Source organism: Nestor notabilis, unplaced genomic scaffold, assembly GCF_000696875.1.
Source record: "Nestor notabilis isolate BGI_N333 unplaced genomic scaffold, ASM69687v1 scaffold4323, whole genome shotgun sequence".
NCBI classification, from domain to species: domain Eukaryota; kingdom Metazoa; phylum Chordata; class Aves; order Psittaciformes; family Psittacidae; genus Nestor; species Nestor notabilis.
The window spans coordinates 76,207-92,358 of NW_009923154.1; the positions used below are offsets into that span (position 1 = coordinate 76,207).

Sequence of the window (16,152 nt, forward strand, 5' to 3'; positions counted from 1 at the left end):
GCCATCCTTGGGGAGCACTGTGCCACCCCAAATTGTACCTATGGCATCATGCTGCTGTCTGCAGCTATGGAAAAATAATTAGCTGGCGGGAGCTTCATCCCTAGAAATCTGCCCCTGTCCCTCTCTGTTAGCCAGGAGTGAGCTGTTTCATGCAACAAAGTGGAAGTCATGAGGCAGAGGGTTAGCCTGTGAACTGCTGTCCAACGGCAAAGCCACTGGGCACCAGGCAACAGCAGCCTTGGACATCACCCTTGCAGCATGGGGCTGGGGTGCTGGCTGTCACCTCCCACAGGCATGTTACGTTGCACCCAGCTCCCCAACCTTTCCCCACCATTTTTGAAGAGAGGAAACCACCACCACAAGGCAGCTTCCTCCCAAATGCTTTCAAAATAGGAGGGCAGCTGTCGCCATCGCCTGTGAGAGCCTTCCACCGCCTCTCTGGGAGCGGACCCAAGCAGAGCTGTTTCCCATGGGGCTGGGGCAGTGCCTGGCAGCCGCCTTCCTCCTCCTCCTGGGTGAGTGTCCTGCCTGGTGGTGGTGGTGGCTTTCCTGAGGTTGGGGGGGATATAAAGCATCCCCTTGGTGCAAATGGGACTTTGTAGGTGTGTGGCTCAGCCAGCGCTGCTCTGGCTCGATGGCCGTGGGAAGAGCTGCAGTGGCATGGTCTCCTTTTGGCAGTGTGGTTTCACTGCAAAGCAATAGCCTGGACCCTCGTGGGGTTTTGGTGAGGGGACATGTGCGCCCCTGCTGTGCGGCTGCTGTGAGCATGGACAGGGTTACTTCATCTCCCCTTCCCTTGGGAGGGGGTTTCTGAGGGTTTCTTAGGCTGTGCTGCCACCAGTTCTCTTCCCTGAGCCAGTGTCTGTGGCTGGTTTTGACTCAGTGCCCACATCCGCGGGCATTTTGCTTGGTGTGCCTGTTGGGCACCAGAACAGAGCGAGTGACGCCACTGGGAGCTCTGCAGGAGGGGAGGGCGCATGGGTGGCCATCGCCTCCCCAGACCCTCTTCAGGCAGAAACAGAGGGAAGCCCTTGGTGCCTCCTGGTGCCCCCGGCCTTCAGAGGAGCTTTTGCTGGCCCCATCTCCCACATCCTCCCTGGTTTCTGTCCAGGGAGCAACTCTGCAGCACCCAGCCTGCTGGTTCCCTCTGCTACCCACATCCCTCGGCTTCTCCATTGCATGTCCTTCCCTGGCAGTGGTCAGCTCTGGCAACTGCTCCCTTATCCCTCAGCTTGTGCAGGACCCAAGCGCTTGGCCCTCTGAACTGTAACACACCACAAGCTTCGTCCAGTGGTTTCAGCCTGGTTGCTGGCTAAGAGATGTTCTCCTGCCACAAGCAGGCTTGACAGCGTTCTGGCCATGATGCTCTGGTCTCTGTCGTTTGCTTTCTAGTGTGCTAGAGACAGCAAAGTTGTTGTCAAAGTCAAAGGACTTTGCTGTTGTAACAGGACTTGTTCTTATAATTACAAGGGGTGTGATGTTGCTTGGACTTCACGCTTCAAAGAATGAGATTGCACAGCAGTTCTTTTCAGTTGTAGTTTCATGCACACCCAGACCCACTGCCGTTTTGGGTGCGCAGCTACCAGGCACCATATACCTGCAAACATCACACGTGCTGACTATTTACCAGCAGGCTTGAGCGCAGGTCAGCGGGTGGTGACTGTTCAGAAGGGACCCCTCTACCGTGTGAGGGGGTCCCACGTCACGCTGTGGTGCAAGGTGAGCGGCTACCAGGGCCCGTCGGAGCAGAACTTCCAGTGGTCCATCTACCTGCCCTCGGCCCCGGAGCGGGAGGTGCAGATCGTCAGCACCGTCGACCCGTCCTTCCCCTACGCCATCTACACCCAGCGCGTGCGCAGCCGCGGCATCTACGTGGAGCGGGTGCAGGGGGACGCCGTCCTGCTGCACATCACCGACCTGCAGGACCGGGACGCCGGCGAGTACGAGTGCCACACGCCCAACACCGACGAGAGGTACTTCGGGAGTTACAGCGCCAAGATGAACCTCGTGGGTAGGTCCTGAAAGAGAGTCCTGCTTGGTGCTGGGCAGGGGCACGGCCGGGTTTGCACTGCCTCCACGAGCACAAGAAGTGCTCGTCTCTGGGTCTCTGACAGAGGTGCAGCTGGGAAAAGTGGTGGTTAATGGGACTGGTGGACTCTTCCCGCTGTGGGATTGCTGCTACCCATGGGCATACTGCTGAGCATGTCCCCTTGCAGGGTGCTCTGGTCTTTGCCTCCCAACCAGGGCAGGGGAAGAGAGAGGAAGCCTGTCCTGTGCTGTCCCATGGCCTGATTTTAATTTCAGTTCCTGATGCAGCCACAGCATTTCACAGCTAAGCAGTTAAGAGGACAGGAGTTTTCAGGCTCAGTGCATTAGCTATTGGTGTGCTCTCAGGGTCAGGGTGTAGGACTTCACCCAGGCAGGATACTTGCATATGGAGGGAAGCGTCAGGGAATAGGGAAGGTAATGGGGTGCAGAGGCAAATGGAAGGGCTCTGCTGTGAGCCCACAGAGTTATGTGGTGGTATGGTCACAATGAGATCAATCAGCCATAGGAATAATCTCCCCATGGAAGTGGTGGACTCCGTAATGTTGAATGTTTCTAACATTCAGCTGGACAGGGTGGTGGGGCATATCATCTAGGTCATGCTTTGCCTAGAAAGGTTGGACCAGATGATCCTTGAGGTCCCTTCCAACCTGGTATTCAATGGTTCTATGATAGTAATTACCCTTGATATTCACCTCTGTATTCTCTTTATGCTGGTGTTGTACCAGCCTGCACTTGGGATTGTGAGAGGCTGGATGTTAATCTCTTTGGGGTTGCCTAATTAACACTGCTCATAGTTTGACTGAAGAGGGTACTGCAGAGAGATTCATTGTGCTTTCTTGCCTGCTGGGATTTTAAGCACTTCACACACCTTGGCATCGGCTGATGGAAGCCTTGTCAATCAACTATGCAAGATATTTCTCCTGTAATGTCAGATCCATTAGGGCCTAGCCACAGTTTCATAGTGTCCAGCATGTTGCCCACTGAGGCCAAGAGACAGTTTTCCCTCTGACCATCTGCTCTCTGTTTCTTCCCCATGCTCAGTGATCGCAGACACCCTCTCTGCTTCCATGGCACCGCAGGTCCTCACCCGCACCGAAGGGGAAGCGGTGGAGCTCACCTGTGAGGTGTCCAAGTTCACTGCCCAGCACACGCATCTCTCAGTTGGCTGGTACCATCTTCATGGAGCAGGAGAGCACCACACTGAGGAGGTCCTCACCCTCTCCAAGGACTTTGTCTTGAAGCCAGGGCCCTCTTACACACAGAGGTTTCTGTCGGGAAATGTGCGGCTGAACAAGGTTGGGAACACCACGTACAAGCTCTCCATCGCAGGAGCGGAACCCTCTGACCAGGGGCAGCTGTACTGCGAGGCAGCTGAGTGGATTGAGGATCCTGATGGGATGTGGAAGGACATCTCCCGCAAGCAAACGGGGACGACATCGCTGGTGATCATGAGCCTGGGTAAGGCCCTTGCAAACTCAGATGTTGGCTCCAACTCCTTTGTGCATTTAAGGCTCTAGCAGTAGCCTTGTCTGTTCATGCTGTCACCAGTCTGCTGGTTTCCAGGGCAGCTGGTGTTGCTGTTTATTAGACCATCCATGTGTCCCCTCCTAGTAGTTCATTTACGGCAATCAGACTGTGCTTTGAAGAAGGTGCACCGAACTCCTGGCTTACACTTTAGGAAAATGCAGTATTATGTATTTAGAAGGAGGAGACTTAGACTTGCTACCATGTGTAAGATGGATGACAATAGGAAAGCTTAAAAAACAGCCTCTTACAAGTGCTGCCCATCCTCCCAAACACCACTCTCTGACAGGCACCTACTGTTCTCTCTGCCCAGCAGCTTCCCATGGCTCTGGTCCCATGGTTCTGGGCAACCTCATCTAGTTGAAGATGTCTCTGCTCATTGCAGGGGGGTTGGACTAGATGAGCTTTGAAGATCCCTTCCAGCCCGTACTATTCTATGATTCTATGGCTCCTGGCATCTCCAAGCTCTGTGCCACATCTTCCAGGGCCAATAAGAAAAACCCTCTCTCTCCACTGCCCTGGGATGGTTACAGTGCTGTGTGTTTGCTGCCACTGATCTGAACACAAACCCTTTTCTGGCTGCAGTCATTTCCCTGCTCTTTCCTCAGCTGTGTGTGGGTAGCTGTGCCCAGATGAAGGGAAAACCTCCCTTTCCCACAAGTAAGTTCTACCTTAAAGCAGCCAAGACAAGTCTGCATCTAATTGACACCCTTTAACATATGCAGTAAAATGGGAGCAAGTCTTTCACTGAGAACCTGCCTGGGGATGTGGTGTACCCTGTCCCCATGCCTCAGGGTGGATGGAGGACGCTGCAGAGCTGGGGCTGGGAAGGAAACCGATGTCTTGTGGTAGGGTGGTGAGGCAGAGCAGGAAGCCAAAGAAAGGTAAGCGCCAAGCATCCTGCCTGTGACTCAGGGAGGCAAGGTACTGGGGGAGGGAAGCAAAGTGCAGTCTCACACTGTCAGAGTCTGATTCCTAAAACCTGGCACAGCTTTATTCCCTTTATTATACACTGTTTCCAGCAACGGCTTTCCATGTCTGCTGCTGCCTGGCAAGCAATAGCAATCAGTGAGCTTTCCTGCATCCACTTGTTTAAGAGGGTTCATCATGACCAGTAGCCAAGACCAGTGTGGCTTTGGGTACCAGTGCCACAGGATTGTTTAGAAGTAGAGAAACCTTGTCAGAGTTTAGTATTTGTCCTGTGATAGCTGTAAGAGAGGTGATAGTGGTAAGAGGACAACACGGTGGTTGTATTAGAGCTGCTGGTACTGCTGGAGGGGAAATAGCAGTGGGTGTAAGAGCCTTCCATCCTGTCAGCAGGGTCCCATGGGAGAGCCCAGGCTGCAGGGCTGAATGCCCCATCACAGGAGCAGCTGGTGACCACTCTGACCGTGGCTAACCACTCCAGTGGTTTCTATAAACCTTCCAACAAATATTTGGGAATGCAAAACATATCTGCAGCAACTGGGATTCCTGTTTGCAAACTGTTTATGAACCAGTGTTTAAATTCACAGGGTACTCTGCTTTCAATAAATTACTCAAGCCCTTCCAGTGTAACTCTGGGAGCTGCTCCAAGCTGCAGCATGTAGCCTTGCCCTTGTTAGACACAGGGGCCACTACAGCGACCCAAGGAGATGGAGTGGTGTGAGCCAGGCTGCCTGCCTGTGGAGTTGGGGCTCAGCCCTACCTCCTGCTTTTTGGCTGTGCTGCTGCTGTGTGAGGCGATGGAACAGGGGTTTGGGGCACCCTGTGGGTCTCTGCCTGCAGCCACTCAGCCAGCCCAGTGCCAGGAACCAGAGGGCATCAGTGGCAGAGGCTTTGAGGCCCTGTGAGGAAGGTGAGTCATATCATAGGACCCAGACACTGGGTCCTTACTTCAGGTGGATCTGACTGCCCGAGAGAGTCTGACAAGGAGAAGATGGATTTGTGCGCCTCATGGTGCTACCCTCTTTGTTCAGTGCCTGCTGCTTGTTGGTATGGGGGACAAGGAGGTGATCTCCACCTCCTCTTGCTTCCCTCCATCTTCCCTGTGCTGTTACAAGTCTTGATATTTCTTCTTCCTGTGGGAAATAACCCGAAACCTTTTCAGCTTGGGGAGTGTCTGTTGCCCCCATTCTGCCGCAGCCAGTGAGGGCTGCAGCATGTGGGACCAGCAGCATCAGATTCAGACAAGCAACTTGAGGGCCAGATGTCCACTCACCTTTTCCACAGACAGCAGAGTTAAAAACACCACTGAGTGATAAAGCCCTTCTGTGCCCTTCTCTGGCTTAAGGGATATTTGTCATATGAAGCAGAACAAGTCCAGGAAGTGAGGCGGAGCAGCTCCCCCAGAAAGCCGATGCCTCTGGGTTAGGATGCTTGAGCTGAGCCAGGGGTGGCTGTGACCCAAGGCCATCTTGGTGGGTGCTCTGCTGTAAAGAGGGGAGCTTAACTCCATGGGACTCTGGTGCCTTCTCTACCTGTGACTGCTGGTTAGTGCCTGGCAACTGTCTCTCCATGGGCAAAGTTTTCTATCCTGATGACTTTTCTTACGAAAACTGTTTCAATAGAGAATTCCCTCCTGTTTCCCTCTGCACGGCCATCAGTGCTGCCAGGCAGGAGGAAAGTGTGAGCAGGGCCTCCTAGCACAATCTTTACTTTTGACTGCCCACAGGTAGAAACATCTCCGTGGACATTGCTGCTGCTGCAAGTTCCCTTTCTGAAGGTGATGCCTTGCAGCTAAAGTGCATGGTGGGAGCCAAGAAGAGCAACAGCAGGCACTTTCAAGTGCGTTGGCTCCTCAACGGCGTGGAAGTGGCCAGGGTTGACCCCCATGGGGTATTGAGTTTGGAGGGAGAATATGAGGAGAGAGTGAAGCTGGGGCGGCTCCAAGCGTTCAAGCAAAGCAACACGTTTTATGTCCTCACCATCTATGAGGTGGGGCTGAAGGACAACGGCACATACTGCTGCTCTGTTTCGGAGGTGAAGACTCCTGGAGACGTTCATAGCATCCACACCACTCTGTCATCAGGCATCCAAGTCAATGTGAAGCAGAGAGGTTAGTAAATCCTAATGGCTGCTCTTGTGGGTAAAACCTGCAGTGATCCCTGACTAGGGAACACTTCAAGTCTGGCCTCATCTTGGTAGGGGCAACACACACGCTGTTTGCAGCAAAAGCACAAATGTGCCTTAAGTTTTGATAGATAATAGTAGAAAAAGCACTTGCTTCTGGCAAACATTAGCATGACAAATGCTGCAGCTCTCAACAAAGCATAAACCTTTAGCTTAGGCTTTTTGCAAGGTTTTGGGGCAAATAGGTACCAAGTGTTGGAGAGGTTGGGTCTCCCTGTGTCTTTGGTACAGAAAACTGAGCAATGCCGGTTGCTGTTCCTGAGGATCATGGGATGGACCCAGCAGAACAGGTACTTCTGGATGGGGAGGAATCATTGCCATTTGCATCAGGGTGATTTCAGGTTTTTGGAGGGATTACTTGTGAGAAACCACTCTGAGAGCTGTGCAGGAGACTCTTGGTTCTCTTGTCATAGCTGGATGATGACAATTCTGATGTAGCAGGGGCTGCCTGTTGAGACTCTATTTCATAAGTATTTCTTTATGCATCCATTTCCCAAGAAAGACATTCCATTTCTAATACCAAGATTTATCTAGTCTCCCCATTTAATGCTGTGGTATCTCTGGCTTTCTCTGAGGAGCACAACAATGTCCCCTCCCAATCGATAACCGTTTTTTGCAGAGAGCCGGATGCGCGTGTCCGTGTCCACCAGCACACCACGGGTCGTGGCAGGAGATGCCCTGATCCTGCTTTGTGAGGTGCAAGGAGCCACCAGCCCTGTGTTGGTGAAGTGGTGGCACCTGCCACCGCACCACCCGGGTCCTAGGGAGCTGGTGGCCACCATGGAGCAAGATGGCACCCTGAGCCTGGGCAGTGCCTACCGGGACAGTGGGATTCGGGGGAGCCTCCGGCTGGAGAAAGCGAGCTCTGGTGCTTTCACCCTGGTGATTCCCAACACGTTGGATGAGGATGATGGCGGGCGGTATGGCTGTGAAGTGACAGAGAGGTCCCGAGGCCAGAGCTGGACAAAGCAGGGGGAGACAGCAGTGACAGTGAGCTCCATGGGTGAGTTGGGCTGCTCTTATTTCGGGGCTTTCAATCTGGATGTGCAGGAGGCAAAGCTGGAGAAGTGGGTGGACAAAAGTCTGCTGTGCCCTGAGTGCTGCTGCTGCTGCTGCTACTGCCAGGTGACCTGGGGCTGATCAACTGGCCCTGAAATGCTTCATTTACCCCATTTCTAGCAGGGTGCTTGAGTCCTCCATGACATGGTTTCGGAGAGACAATTGGGACAGAACAGCTAAAATGTGGAGACCTCAAAGGCAGGGTCCTTCTCAGCAGGTCTTTCTGACTGTTTCTTAGCTTGAAATACAAAATACCTGTTCTAGCAGCGTAATTACTTCCAGTAATTAAGCTCAACAAAGGCACTTGCTGTGGTGTATAGTGGCCTTTGTCAGAGAGACACCCGTGGTGCTGGCATTGCATCACTTCTGCCCTCCTGTCTGTGCACAGAGCTGCTAACCTCCCCAGCACGCAATGCCCACACCATTTCTTCTTTTGATTGCTGGAATGGGTGCCGTTATGGAGAGGCAGCTTTTGGCTGTGATTTAGGGTGGTTTTCCTTTCTTATTGCTGGGCTGCATGCCCAAGAGCAATTGGCTGGTCCAAAGAGGGCAACAGCATCAGCAGAGGATCCCTGGCTCCCTGTTGCAGGGTGGGACTGGGGAGCCTGGAAGAGAGGGTACTCGGGCTTACCTGGTTGTGGGAGAGCAGGGGGTGAGGTAGGAGAGAGGCAGGGTCAGTGTGGGGCTGGAAGAGCACAGGGCAACCAGTGGGACACTGGCACTGGCAGAGGAGCAGCAGGATTGCTGGCTGAGGTGGCTGGGGCAGTGGGGATGGTCCTGCGTGGGAAGGGGGGTGGCATAAGGCAGGATTTCTGTCGCATTGCCAAAGGCTCTCTCCTCCCGAGCAGGTCTTGGTCTGCACACCACGCTGAGAAGCCGAACTGCCACTGTCAAATACGGGCAGAGTTTTGAACTCATCTGCCAAGTGAGCGCTAACTATACCCTCAAGGAGGTACCAGTGTCTGTAAAGTGGTTCTTCCAGCCCAGCGTGCCCGGTGGCCACTACCACGAGCTGGACCACAGCACCCTGGCCTGTGGGACTTCACAGCCACACTTCCAGGGGAAAGCCTTGTTGACGAAGGCTGACGCATCCTTCAGGCTGCACATCCACAGTGCGGCGCCTGCCAACAACGGGACGTACCGGTGTGAGGTGGAGGTCTGGAGGAGGAGCACCCTGCTGTTGGGGCTGCCAGCAGCCACCACCAGGTCCAATCCTGTGGGGATAAAGGTGGTGCTGCCAGGTAAGCAGCGCCACGGGTGCTTCTTCAACAGAGGTCTTCTCTTCTGTGACTTTAAATCCATCAAACGTGGCCAGGGCAACCAGGACCAGTGATGGCTGGGGTGTCCCTAGCAGGGTCACTTCCCAGGGCTGCACAAGACAGTGCTGCCTGTCCTGGTTCTTCCTCAGCATCCATAGCTCTTGACAACAGTCTTTGAGGCAGATTTGGTGTTGGGGAGCGACAATGCCTATTTGTCTGCAAATTACGCCAAGCATAGAGGGCCCTTCAGCCCACCCTCCCTGTGCCTGCTCCCTGCTGCATGGTGTCAGCTTGCCCTGCTCACGGATGGGGCTGCTGGAGGAACTGAAGGAGGTGTCCTGGCCAAAGACACTGAGCCTGTGGAGGCGGGTGTGAGAATATGTGTTTGGGTTTTATTCCTCTCTTGTTTGTTCTGCCAGCAAAGGAGACTTCTTGCTCTTTTTTCATGTGTTAAGTGCTCCTTCTTCTAATCCTTGGATTTTCAGAATCGCAACTCAGTGAACTGAAATTATGCATTTTCCATGTTTTTTAACTGATGGGTTTGCTGTAGCATAAGCTGATAACATTTCCTTCCCTTTTCAGGCTCGTTTCCATGGTGCTCTCCCTCCTGCTCTGCTGCTGCTCATTCCTCGCCCCTGCAGAGCTGGGTGCTGGGGCGCTCTGTGTTACAGCTGAGCTACAGCCAGCCAGGGGCAGGGGATCTGTGGGGTGTACTGAGGCTAGGGGTGACAACAGATAGGGTCTGTGAGCATATATTAGTCATTAAATGGCATTCAGATAAGCAGGTGTAATTGTAGAGCATCTGCACAGAGGAGACAGTAGCAGCAGAGATACTACGTTTGGCTCCAAAGGTATTGCAGCTGCAACGCTGTAAAGATGTTGGTAACTGGGAGGGCACAATGCACAGTGGGAGGTGGCTGCTGGCTCTAGTGCTGTCTCTCTCAGGCAGCATGAGCCAGCAAAGGATACTTGGGAAGGGAGAGAAGTAATTCTGGGAAGGAAGCCGGCTCTAGGAGCAATGGGATGAGGCGCAGCCATGTCTGCAGTCGCTTCGCCAAGCTCCAGCAGCAAGAGACTCTCAGTTAATTAAATTGAAACTGAAACAGAAAGCGTGTCTTGCTGTCCAAGAGGAAGATGGAGGCAGCTGCTTTGCCCTTTTTGGTAACTGATCTTTAGTGGTAGCGAGAGGAGAGCTGGAGGTGAAACAAAGCTGGCTTCATGGCGCGTGCTCTGCTTCCTCTTGAGGTGATCTCTGAGAACATAACATCAATTTTCCTCATCAAAGTCAAGTGCTTACCACAGCAATTCCTGTGGCTTCTCTCTGAGCTCTAGTAGCTTTTGCTTCTCGACTATTTTCTGCCTCTGTGAGTGTCAGGACGGACCATACTCAAGCAATAGTGTCAGCCCTCCCTTCTGTGTCCCTGAACAAAGCTCCTGGACATGAGCAGGCTGCTGAGTTATATTCCTCTGTACTGAGCTGCTGAAATTCAGAGCCAAGTGTCTTGTTTTTTCCCATGTGATAAATTCACCTGTCACAGAAACAAGGTGGCCAAGGTTGGCAGGAACCTCTGGAGGTCATCTGCTTCAAGGCCCCTGCTCAAGCAAGGCCACCTAGACTAGAGCAGGCTGCCCAGGACCATGCCCAGTGTTCCTCTCTGATGGTTTGTGCTTCCTTAGAGCTGGCTCTGGGCTGAGTGTGCTTTTAAGTCCTGAAGTCGGAAGATATCAACTTGCATTTGGTTCGTAAGTGCTCTCAAGCCTGCTTGATGTCTGTGTGCATGGATCTGATTGAATTTGCATAGTTTGCTAATTATGGTGATTGCTTTCCCATCTCTTCTGCTTTTTGCCCTTACCTGTTTCTTCAGAGCAGCAAATGCGCACTGTGAAATTCAGGGCAGCTCTTTGCTGATCCCTTGGGAGTGGCGATCTCCTGGGCTTCCCAGTGGATGTTGCTGCTGGAGCAAGGGAGTAAGCAGATACTGGGACTTGTGCAAGTCCCATTGTGGAGGAAACTGTCGACCTGTTGGTGAAAAAGTGTCTATGGAGTGTGGAGAGAAGAGGGAGCAGGAGCAATAGGGTGCAAAGAGAAAAGAGCAGCGTAAGTGGACGTCAGCAGGGAGGTTTTGTCGGCAAATTTGAGGTGGAGAAGTGTCAGGAGTCATCAGTTGGGATATTTACCATTGACCAGTCTCAAGAGAGAGGGTGATGGTCTCTGAAGTGGAATGCTTGAGTTTTGAGAAGAAATGCTTGAAGAAAGAGGACATGAGTGGACTTTATCCTGTGGTGTCCCCATTCCCAACCAGTCCCTGTAGGAGAAACCACAGCTCCCTATTGGTCCACGGTCCCTCTCCATAACCTGCTGCCATCACATCCCTTGGGGAAGTGCTGCAGAGAAGAGCATCCTGCTGAGCCTGTGGCTGAGGGCAGGGGCTGAGATGTTCTGCGGGAACATCTCAGTGTGTGTCGTCAAACTGGCACCCAGGGGATGAGCTTAAGAGAGCTTGACTGGCCCTGTCCTCCATGGCACAGGGCATCCTGCTGCTCAGCTGGTATGCAAGGAAAATGTAAGAATGGAAACTCAGCCTACATGCGCTTAAAACCCTGATGGTGTTTCATGTTGAGTCATTTCTGTTTACCCACGGTTACCCATCTGACAGAGGTGGTCTCTCAGCTGAAGGGAAACACAGGTAGTTAGCGGCCCTTTGAATAGACGGGTTCACAGCCTTTCCATCGCCCAAGGAGTAGGAAAGGTGCCACCAAGAGGTGATGTGCAGCTGGAAAAGGGTCTCAAACCAGGAGCAGCACATCAGGAGCAGCTGTGTGCCCTGCCAGGGGGGCCGAGCTGCAGGCAACACCTCAGCTCTCCTCTCCTGATACGTTTACTGCTAAATTGAACAATTGCTGAGTGTAATCACAATGGATGTTCAGGACTGTGTTATGTGGGTTTGGGTTAGTAACCACAGCAAACACCCAAGGTGGCAACTGTTAGTGAAACCCACTCAGGCTCTGTAGTCTTTCTAAGATAAGACACTTATTCACAGCCTCCAAAGTCATATGCTGGTTTTGTCACTTATGCGTGAGCCTGCTAATAGAAGCAGTGGTAGATAAACACCTTTGCTTCAGACAGAGGCTTTGTGTCTAAGCTCCAACATGGTGGCTGCCTCCATCCGATGTTCCTGCCCCATGGTCCCCCAGGTGCCTCCTCTGCTACTTCCCTGCCCAGCAGCACCCAAGTGATTCCCTGCCACAGTTCAAATGAGGGTGTGTGGATTTGCTCTTTCCCCCCTTCTCCCGCGCGCCCAGTTCCAGCATCCCTTACTGGGTCTTTGTCCTCTTAGCACCCTCTTTCTCCTTCCTCTTTCAGCAGGTCTCTCAGGACAGCCTTCCTCTCCAGCATCCTCATATTGTCAGCTGCAGCCAGCATGATGATTTTGTTTCTCCATTTTAGAAAGCAAGCTTCGGGTGGCTGCAGAAGATCACTCTGTGGAGATTGCTGGTGGTGCTGATACAGCCATTGAGTGCAGAATCGTGTTTGCCCACAATACTTCTCAGCTTGCTGTTACCTGGTACCTCCTGCCTCCTCCTCCAGCAGATGCATCTCCCATGCAAATCATAAGGGCTGACTACAGCGGTACACTGAAATACGGGGCTGAGTTCAGCTCTCCTCTACAGAAGTCCCGGTTCCTCAGCCAGAGGGTGTCCAACAATGTTTTCTGGCTGCATATACTCTCTGCAGACCCCAGGGACCAGGGCAGGTACTACTGTGTGGTTGAGGAATGGCACTGGCTTGCAGGCCACTGGTACAAACTTGGAGAGGAAGCATCAGGAAGGACCACGCTGGAGTTCAAGCTCCCAGGTGAGCAGGGGATTTTCCCTTGTATAAGTGCTGCTGGAGAAGGCTGGATAAGTTTATTATGGGGCCCCCAGTAGGCCTTCCCAAAGCCGGCAGGGCTTAGGAAAAGCAGTGGCTCCTGCGTTGGAATGAAACTTAGGGATGCAGGATGTGTCAGTGCCTCTTGAAGGGAAATAGGGAATTAGGAGGATTTACCACATCCTCCCAAACCAGACAAGCTGGTATTTTTGCTGCTGACAGATGCTGTCTAATGCTTCGTAACAAAGTGAACCATGGCATTTTCTTTTCCCTCCAACATGTGGTGTGCTTTGTTGGTTGTCAGTGCTGTGAATACAGAAAAAGCACTTTTCTGGTACTCCTGACCATCCTGAAGCAAGACACTCAGTTTTCCTTACCCTGCAGCACACTGCTGCGGGGAACAAGGCTGGAGGCTCAGCTGCTCCCTCCTTGAGCACTGCACTGCTGGGGTGCACACTGGGTGTCCCTGGCTCAGTTTTTCCCTCTCTCAGCCTCACTTGGCATATGGGTTGCAATCCTAAATAAAGCAGATCAGAGAATTCCAGCTGCCTAAATGGCATTTTGTCTAAAGGATGCCCTATTGCATATTTGGAGTGGGTGGAAGTGTTAACAGCAGAGGGTTGTGAATAGGTGGCAGTGATGATGGGGGGGGAACATCCCATGGAGCAAGGGGTCTGTGGGTGTCCTGCAGAGGCTCTTGCAAGAGGCCATCCCAATCCCCCACACTTTGCTCCAGAAGATTTCCATCAGCCTGCAGGCACGGGCAGACACATTTGTATGGCAACGCAGCATCTCTTTCTGCTCACATCCTACTCCAGGGCACGAACTGCAGCTGGAGAAAACCAACCGCAGCATCTCGGCCAGGGAGGGAGAGGAGGTGACGCTGCGCTGCCTGCTGCTGGGTGCCCGCCTGCCCGACACCCGCCTCTCGGCCACATGGTTTAGGGGCAACGAGAGCAGCCACATCAGGCCCCTGCTCACTCTCCACCGCGACGGCTCCGTCGAGTACCCCCTGGAGAGCCTGGCAGGGAGGCTGCACCTCCGCCGCCCCGCTGCCAACGACTTCAGCTTGACACTGCGCAGCGTGGAGGAGGGCGATGCTGGGCTGTACCACTGCTGGGTGCAGGAGTGGCAGCAGCAGGAAGGTCTGGGCTCTGCAAGCCTCGGCGCGCTCGGAGTACATCCAGCTCCTGACCATCCCAATGGGTAATGCTGCTGGGTGTAAGGGGCTGCTCATCCCACACTGGTTCCCCCTTAGCCGTGCTTGGGGTGTGGATAACGGCAGCTCTCTGCTGGTGGTGCTGACTGCAATGGCAAGGATGCAGTGGGGCTGGGAGGGCTTGCTAAGGGATTGCAGAGGGGGTCAGTGCTGAGGAGATCACCAGAGTTGTATTGGAAGCCAGGAAGGGGAGCCCTTTGCTATGTGCTATGGGCCAGGTAGGTGAGGCAGTGAGTCCCAGTGTTGTTGAGCTGCCAGGGCTGAAACCCAGGTGCTTAGCATTGTAAACGTTGGAGATTGTGGTCATATGAGATATCAAGTGCTCTGACTGTGAGACATGTGGTCCAGAGGGTACCATTCAGCACACTTGTGCTGCAGTGCTCTGTGGCTTGTGGGCTCTCTGTGGGACCACAGGCACAAACCACGTGCCATTGGGATCAGAACTCGTAACTGTTTTGGAGAAAAAATTCTTTTTTCTGGCAAGTCCATCTCCAGTGAGGTCTCTAGAAACAGCCTTTGCCCTCTTCGGGTGAGTTGGGTGCAAAGATAGATCTGGGTGTTTGTAGCTTCTGCAGGAACTACCTATACTGACCAATGTGGAAGAGCTCAGAGGACCCTGTAGGGCCCTCCCTTGTGCCTGCTACAGGCACAGGCAGACACAGAGCCTATTCACGTGTGTCTGCAGCTACAGCAGAGCTAATCTGGATTTAACTGCACAGGGAGGGACTGACTGCTTCATCCCCCTGCTGTTACTCTCCTGCTGTTGTCCATCACAGCTCCCTCTAGCACTCAGATTTTTCTCCTTCGTCAGCTCCCTCTGTCTCTTGTGAGCCATTACTGGTGGGTAACCACTGCTAAAATTGCTTCATAACTGCTGACAAATTCTCCTCCAATTTTTGTGTGGTTTTGACAAGTGATTTTCATGGTTTTCACAAAATCCAGGAGAAGCTGTGGCTGCCCCATCCCTGGCAGTGTTCAAGGCCAGGTTGGACACAGGGGCTTGGAGCAACCTGCTCTAGTGGAAGGTGTCCCTGCCTGTGTTTGTTTTCCAAGGGGCAATGACACAGCCATGCACAAGTACACCTGTAACCAGGAGTAACTTCAGCTGAACAAGCCAGGGCCCTGTATGACCTTCCAAAACAAGAAATTGAAGCAAATTGCATGGTTTATCTCCTCCTTCTCCTCAGGTAGCCTGTATGAATTCTTAAAAATTGATAGTTGTTGAAGACTGAGGGATAAGTGGTAAAACAATAACCTATAGAAAAACAGTAGGAGAGAGAAACTCAAACTAGCTCGGGGCCTCACTACTATTTCTTTCTTTTTTCCTCCAGAGTCAACCATTTTTTCTAGAACCTGCTTATCCCCACCAGTGCTGAACCTCATTCTATACTTACCACTGGTGCTGATCCCTCTCCTGGCCCTTGCTGTCTTCTATTGGTACTTCAAGTTCAGAAGAAGCAAGAAGGGTAACGTTACAGGAGACCAGCTGATGGAACTGCAAGGGGTTGGAGGGGTTGAGAAAACTTAGCTGGTCTGCAGTGGTGGATATAACTTGAAGGAGCAGAGCTGGACAGCTGAGGAGGACTGAGTACTCACAGAGGGGTTTGTTACCATTTTGTAGTAGTTTTTGCAATGAATCCTTGAAATCGTGTGTTTACTTCCAGTGGAATGAAGCAGCTTTGGATTACTGAGCATATAGGGTTTTTATAGCAAGTGTTCCTCCCTCCTAGGTTAGGTACCCACCTTTTTCACGCTGTTCATTGTGGGGTATTTGAGGTCTTTGCAGTATGTGTCTCCCACTGTGGATGGAAATGGTGTTATTCCTCTACAAGTACAAGGGAAAAAACAGCTCTTTTTGCACTGTGACACAAAAGTATTAAATTGCTACTCATTTTAGGTGACTTGACAAAAATCTTTGTGGCTAGAAACTAGTGGTAAAACTAGAAATGGAGTATTGGTGTTCCAGTTTAAGGCATTACACTTGCTTTTGCCCACCTTTTGCTGAGGAAGCTCTCGGACGCTGCTGTCCCCTCTTTCTGAGAGTGTCTGTGCCCAAAGAG

The 16,152-nt window shown here is 52.5% G+C and overlaps 1 protein-coding gene across 1 annotated transcript; it reads left to right on the forward strand.

Annotated features, from left to right (window-relative positions):
• Positions 1 to 469: 469 nt before the first annotated feature.
• Positions 470 to 14,018, forward strand: CD101 (CD101 molecule; the record flags this gene model as incomplete). The annotated part of the gene is made up of 8 exons (XM_010011977.1): positions 470 to 515; positions 1,634 to 2,011; positions 3,091 to 3,507; positions 6,227 to 6,610; positions 7,304 to 7,687; positions 8,592 to 8,984; positions 12,451 to 12,858; positions 13,692 to 14,018. Coding segments are annotated over exons 1-8 (2,737 nt in total), but the record flags the coding sequence as incomplete, so codon positions are not given.
• Positions 14,019 to 16,152: the final 2,134 nt, after the last annotated feature.